The following is a 7,498-nucleotide window of genomic DNA, read 5'->3' as shown; positions in this document are numbered from 1 at the left end:
GAGAACACACGAAGATGTCAGTGTTTGATCATCGGTGTCTCCGCAGCATTGGTCGGGTCTGGTGGGAATATCGGACTGGTAGTGTTGAGGTACGCCAGATGGTCTTAGGAAGAAGGAACCTTTCCGCGATAGATTTATTACTTACGCTTCATAGGTTACGCTGGTTGGGTCATGTACTCCACATGCCAGAAGATCGTCTGCCTTGCAGAGCTCTTTTCACGCAGCCCTGTGCTGAATGGAAGCGACAATGTATGACCTGGCATCGAAGTACGAAAAAACTAGCCAGTAAACTGAGTCGGGTGAGCAACTGCCGCCTCCCTGGATGGGGAATCCGGTACTCAAATACCAGTGGTTGTTGACATTGGCGGAAAAGGCCCAATCCCACAGTCAGTGGCGCTCGTGCATCAAACCCATAGCCTACAATGCGTAGCTACCCAATTTCCGAACAAACTGAACATTCCTTTGCCTCCAAGGCTAGGTCTTGTATTCCACTATCCCGTTTTCCGGTGATCGGAACTGTAGCAGCTGGAACCAGTGTGCCTATGGCACACGGTTTATAGCTGATAAATTGATCGATTGATTGACTGATTTCTCCTAAAATGACTTGATCGATTTTTCATAATGAAGATCGTTTGGAGACCTTCTTTCTTTGTGAAAACTTTACGAGTGAACAGCATTTCAGTTGCCCCATAAAGAAGTTGCAGTGTGCGTATTGTGTGGTAAACTTCGTCGCGAAAGGCCCCAACGGTAAAAAAAGGTTTTTGGACTCTTCCAGGTTTTGCATGCTAGATTTTGCCTGACTGAGAGAGCTATCCGTACTATCCACAGGATTTTTTTCTGTGGCGATCTATCTGATCTGTCTGTGGTAAGAGACAAATGTGTCATGATTGACAAGGCAACAACCAAGGATGGTGTTGACATCTAATCAAGCAGCTCGTATTTTCACATTTCATTTTCGCTCACTTGATGCGTATCTCATGCTACGCGAGGATTAGCTATATCGGAACAGTGATCCTATTTTTACATTTCAGCCTCCTTCTAAGACTCCGAGCGGTTGAAATTCCAAAAAGGAGGACGAAACGGATCCAACCGAGAGCCTGGTCAGTTCGAGACCCGCACATCAGGCACTTTGACACCCTTAGTACTGTGAACTCACCAGCATTAGTACGTATATGTAAATGAGAGTGTTACATACACTATGCATGTATAGTGAGAAGAATAAAACACTAATCAACAAAGTCTCGTGAATTATTCATTCGCTAACCTGCTTTTTTTCTAATCTAACTAAAAGCTGGTATATTGGTGACCTTACATCGACCGCAGGCGCACAGCTCTGTCAGGTCAGATTCAGGTGTTTCCAGCCTGTGTGGACCGGTTGCACGGTCAAGAAGCCGTGCAAAATGAGTTTATGATGGTTGGTGGTTATGGCCCACCGGCATACTTGCATCCTCGGCAGCATAATATCACCTCCAAACACTCAGACAATCTTGATAAAAACTGATAGCAACAATGTCATCAACATCGACTAGCGGTCATACCTTCATGGGACATCCACAGCGGAAGCTTGAAACAGCATCCGAAAATCGATTTTTGGATGTAAACTAATCGTCAGTGGAATCAACTCTGGTACGTTATCGTTTTCCCTAAGTTTTTAGTGACTATCGGTAAACGTGAGGCTATGGAAAGAAACAACGGAACGCTTACATTTAGGGTATTGAAAGGAATACCTCAAGTTAGGTTCCATGGATGGTCTCAATCCTAGGTGACTTGGCGTACCACCAGAGCCCAATATCCCACAGAAACTGATAGTATACGAATGCATTTGGACAAAACTGACAGAAGGCTAGATACCATTGACTCGTTGTTGTCACAAACGGATTGGGTTTTGTAGAAAAAAACGTTACACACTTCATGCCTCATACAGTACTGCTCGGTCCACAAAGGTCGATCGATGCTTTCACGTGATATTTTTGGAGGCAAAAGGTTAGCTGTCGATCGCTCCTGCCAAAGTATGTGGGTATAGTCTAGTGACCTTGGAACTGGACGTATCGACCAAGCTGAATGGATCTGGAGATTCTTACTGATCGAAGGAGATCGTTGCCCGTCCACATCTTCTGCATGACCGCATGTGCTCAGCCATTCTTTTCCAGATTATTCTCGGGTCGTCCGATCCCAATTTTCTGTCATTCCCGAAGGTTCGATTCATCTCGCGGGAACCCCGTACACCATTCTTCTCATTTTCCTTGAGTGTTCCACCATACCCTTTTGTGATTGGCACACTGCCTGAGTGACGCTGTACTTCTTGGGACAAATCGACCCTTATCTGTTCCAAGTCGTCTAGTAATCATGCGAAGAAAATGTTCGCTGTCTGAGCAAATATGGAATCTTCCAGCTTCGTAGAGCTGCAGAGCCTAGAGTATTCACTAGAACACTGAAATCAGCTTTTTTTAATTTTAGGTTGCAAGGCCCCATATTCTCCGTAATCCGAGCCAGAATTGGGTGACTTTTTTTGGGAAGAGAGCCTGTTCTAGGCTCTCTGTTTCTTAGTTGTACATTGACACTGTTAACTCGTGTTAAACAACAAAGTGTTGACTAATTCACTGTGATTCACTTTGTAAAATCAATTTTGTGTAATGAGAACGATAGTTTATTGTGCGCAACACCCACGTGGGAATGCAAACAAACACGACACAATCTCCCCTTTCAGGCAATGCACCCAAATATTTGTAGGTTGGATGCGTTTACTGGTAGTTGGTCAGCTTGTCGGTTCGTAAAGCTTGGCAATTAGCTTGGAAACGTATCATCCCCGATATCAACGGTGTTTCTCCTTACTTGTTAGCATTCATGTGGTTTTCAAACGGTATCAGAGATCTGATGATGTGGACCTTTCTAGTAGTCTTGTTGGCCTGTTTGAAAACGGTGTTGCGTTTTGGCTGATCGTTCGATTGATTCGTTAATTGGCTTATTTTCTTTTGGCTCCTGTTTTGATTGGTCCGTTGCTGATTTGCGTTGCGTTGTGGTCCTTCCTCCTTGGATTCATCTGGTTATTATGGTGATGTATATTTTAATGTTCTTTTTCGGTTGGTTGTTTCGTTCTTGTTTGGTGTTGGGCAGTTTGATGCCATTTCCCTTCTTGTGCTGGCAGTTTCTTAGTGCCTTCCCGGTTAATCATATGCCTTTAGTGAACTCTTCCCTATTATATATTTTATTCGGTTCTACAATTTAAGGACTGGTTGCATGTTCAGGTCAGAAGGGTTAGGATTCACCCGATTATTCCATCGGCGTTTACTCTGTTTTTTTGCGGTTGTGGAATTCTTCTATCCTTAGTGATTGGTAGATGGGGTCTGTTTAGTTATATGTGTTGATGGCTTTCTCAATGAAGTACCATTCTTCCATGAATTCATGTTCGCTCTTAGTGTTTGTTTGGGTAGGCACTTGAACGCTATTTCGGTGGAATTTATGTTCATCCTGTATGAAGACAACTGTTTCTCTTCCGCAAGTCTGTGTTCATACAATTTTGTGGAAGGCTTCCTTCCTGTTTGTCCCACGTTCTGCTTATTTCGATCGTTTGCACTGAACCTTGTGTGTGCTACTGATCCTTGTCAGCGTAAACGACTTTCTTTTTGGTTTTACTTAAGCTTTTCGCAGGTTCGTTTATTGTCATTATGCTGTGCTGCGGCGAGGCTCATTCGGCCAGTCCAAAAATGTCCTTGGTGCGTGGAAGTGCGATACGTTTGCCTTTGTACTTTTCAGGTGATTGGGTTGGGTTTTCTGAAGGTTCGGCAGATGGAATTTCCGGTGCGAGCGTCCCACCGTTGGACATTGTAGTGTCCCACTGAGCCTCAATCCGCTTGAAAAGGGTCCGAATAAAGCTTTGTCTGTGATATTCAAATCTGAGGAGGAAAGACTAATGCGTAACACAACTCGGGAATGGATGAATCATAACAGGGATAAAGACCATCCAACAAGTCAGTCGAACAGGGGAAATACAAGTCACAATACATTTTAGATTGCACGCGCACCAGTAAGATTACACCAATTAGCCAATCACTGTTTGAAAACTATATAGATGCAAGCAAGTTACGATGAAATACCTAGTCAATTGCGCACTGATGGTGTCCCCCTGATTGGTGACATGACATTTGCAAGCTAGTTTCCAGATTCGATGGACCTGTCTATGACCATGTAGTCAGACATCAACCTCCTGTTCTTATCGACCAGCAGTAATGGGTCGTATTATATGTGCAGTTTGGCACTTCAAATTAAATTTCAACAAACCATTCACTGAACGCTATGCAGCTCAAACTCTTCGACCTTCAAAGTAGTATGTTACGTCTATATAATTTATTGCAATATCGCGAATGCCGTACCAACTAGACCGTGAGGCGGCCTAATGCAGCACAGTGAGTGGAATAGGTACATGATAAATGATAAATTCACTTTGGATCCACGTGTTAAAAACAAATCGGTATGCAAATGAGTGTGTTTGTCAAATTATAAGTGATTTAATTTTCTAAGTCTACAACGATACTTCTGATAACCTTTACTCCCAGCTAGGGAGGTTACTTCCAACATTCTCGAACTTGTCCCCGGGACAAAACAGGAGGGTGAGCCTGTTCTGTAAGACGGTAAATTGGCTTCCACTTCAATTTACTGTCTCCCTTCATCTCTGAATATAGAAATCAATCGGCCGTTAGACAGGTATTTTCCTTTAAGGTGCTCTAGTATTCAAAACGGTAGAATCGATTGCCTGATACTGCTTCAGAAGCGTTAAAATAGGACGAGGCATTGTTAATCGTTTTCGCGACACATCTCTGCAAACACGAGTGTGGGTTTACAGCTCGCCCGACTTGTGAACCACAATAGTTCACCTAAACAACAAAGTAGACGACGTCTTATCGAACTGTATGAGTAGCTCCAGACAGTCGTGTGAGAATGCACCGATTCGGTAGGACAAGCAACAGCTAGCTACTGCTACGTCGCCAAGCAGTTGGATGGGCCTAGACGGTACCCAGGAAGGTCCCGTGCATGAACGCTAAACTGCTAGCAGTAACCCGATCCACCGTTTAGAACCGGTATAAGCTGTGCTCAAACTGAATTGTGGCACATATTTTTCGCAGCTGACTGGTCAAACTGAACAGTTAAGTAAGTGCACCATATTCTATCAACAATATTAAGACAAACCAAGGAAAAATAATACGAGTTTTTACTACGGATGAAGCAATATGAAGGAAAGTGATTGCATAGTTACCACAATGCTCTTGGTAAAGAATGGAATTTGAGTCCTATCCACTCATGATCAGCACCATCATCTGTGAGAACCGCCTACTTGTCCTACAGTGGTTCTAGCTGCCACAGTTTCGTTCACCAATCATTCGCGGAGGTCGGGTAGAGAGTGGTGCACTGGAGGCAGTACCTGGTATAATTGACGCGCACGTTAGAAGGGTGTTTGGACTTTTCATTGGGGAGATTGGGAGTTATGCGTTGAAAGCATTTTCTTGAATGCACGAGTGCCATTGAGGGCGCCAATGGGCCATCTTGGGGTTCTCATCCAGGAAGACAGTAATGACCAGCGCAGCTGAGTTTGCTTGTAATAACTTTTATACTTCGCTACCAAGTCATTGTTTGACCTCCTCTGACTCGTTTCCACCTTTCACGTTGTTGTGCAAAAAGAACCCTTTGAGGAACTCAGTCGACTGGCCAAACCAACGCAATCTATCCAATGTGATCAGTTCAGCTATCGTGGGTGAGTTATTCCTTCCGAATACCATTCGACGTACTTCAGTACTACTGATCCGGGGTTCTAACCAGATTCGGGCAATGCGTCGAACACAGTGATGATCAAACTTCGAGTCTTTTGACATCCTCGGCGTTCAGTAGCCAGGTTTCCTACCCGTATAAGAATACGGAGCGCACCGCAGCATCGTAAAACCGACCTTGACGGATAAGCTGATGACACACCTGCGACACCGGTGGTGCTGTCCACTAAGTGGAACTGTCTGAAAAGACAGCTGTGAATTATTGGACACAGTGAATTTCATGTGGCTCATCAACTTAAACTGGACAGTGTGAATAAGTGAACTGAGAAGTACAGAAGAACTTAACTAGCCAAGAGCGCCGCGCTTCGGGTATGACCAAGGTAACAATGAAGGGTACAAGCTTCCACTTCAATTTACTGTCTCCCTTCATCTCTGAATATAGAAATCAATCGGCCGTTAGACAGGTATTTTCCTTTAAGGTGCTCTAGTATTCAAAACGGTAGAATCGATTGCCTGATACTGCCTCAGAAGCGTTAAAATAGGACGAGGCATTGTTAATCGTTTTCGCGACACATCTCTGCAAACACGAGTGTGGGTTTACAGCTCGCCCGACTTGTGAACCACAATAGTTCACCTAAACAACAAAGTAGACGACGTCTTATCGAACTGTATGAGTAGCTCCAGACAGTCGTGTGAGAATGCACCGATTCGGTAGGACAAGCAACAGCTAGCTACTGCTACGTCGCCAAGCAGTTGGATGGGCCTAGACGGTACCCAGGAAGGTCCCGTGCATGAACGCTAAACTGCTAGCAGTAACCCGATCCACCGTTTAGAACGGGTATAAGCTGTGCTCAAACTGAATTGTGGCACATATTTTTCGCAACTGCCTGGTCAAACTGAACAGTTAAGTAAGTGCACCATATTCTATCAACAATATTAAGACAAACCAAGGAAAAATAATACGAGTTTTATTACGGATGCATTTTTCGCAGCTGACTGGTCAAACTGAACAGTTAAGTAAGTGCACCATATTCTATCAACAATATTAAGACAAACCAAGGAAAAATAATACGAGTTTTTATTACGGATGAGGCAATATGAAGGAAAGTGATTGCATAGTTACGACAATGCTCTTGGTAAAGAATGGAATTTGAGTCCTATCCACTCATGATCAGCACCATCATCTGTGAGAACCGCCTACTTGTCCTACAGTGGTTCTAGCTGCCACAGTTTCGTTCACCAATCATTCGCGGAGGTCGGGTAGAGAGTGGTGCACTGGAGGCAGTACCTGGTATAATTGACGCGCACGTTAGAAGGGTGTTTGGACTTTTCATTGGGGAGATTGGGAGTTATGCGTTGAAAGCATTTTCTTGAATGCACGAGTGCCATTGAGGGCGCCAATGGGCCATCTTGGGGTTCTCATCCAGGAAGACAGTAATGACCAGCGCAGCTGAGTTTGCTTGTAATAACTTTTATACTTCGCTGCCAAGCCATTGTTTGACCTCCTCTGACTCGTTTCCACCTTTCACGTTGTTGTGCAAAAAGAGCCCTTTGAGGAACTCAGTCGACTGGCCAAACCAACGCAACCTATCCAATGTGATCAGTTCAGCTATCGTGGGTGAGTTATTCCTTCCGAATACCATTCGACGTACTTCAGTACTACTGATCCGGGGTTCTAACCAGATTCGGGCAATGCGTCGAACACAGTGATGATCAAACTTCGAGTCTTTTGACATCCT

General features: G+C 44.3%; 1 protein-coding gene across 1 annotated transcript in view; it reads left to right on the top strand.

The window, feature by feature from the left end:
* Positions 1–3,839, top strand: part of T265_10711 (hypothetical protein) — a gene marked incomplete at both ends in the record, with an annotated part of 54,951 nt that extends 51,112 nt beyond the window's left edge. Inside the window, one exon of the mRNA XM_009177166.1 lies at positions 3,639–3,839. Coding sequence (XP_009175430.1) covers positions 3,639–3,839 — 201 coding nt within the window. The remainder of the gene's footprint in view (positions 1–3,638) is intronic.
* Between the last annotated feature and the right edge of the window lie 3,659 nt (positions 3,840–7,498).

This window comes from Opisthorchis viverrini (genome assembly GCF_000715545.1).
Source record: "Opisthorchis viverrini unplaced genomic scaffold opera_v5_396, whole genome shotgun sequence".
In the NCBI taxonomy this organism is placed as follows: Eukaryota; Metazoa; Platyhelminthes; class Trematoda; order Opisthorchiida; family Opisthorchiidae; genus Opisthorchis; species Opisthorchis viverrini.
This window is presented reverse-complemented; position numbering and strand designations above follow the sequence as displayed.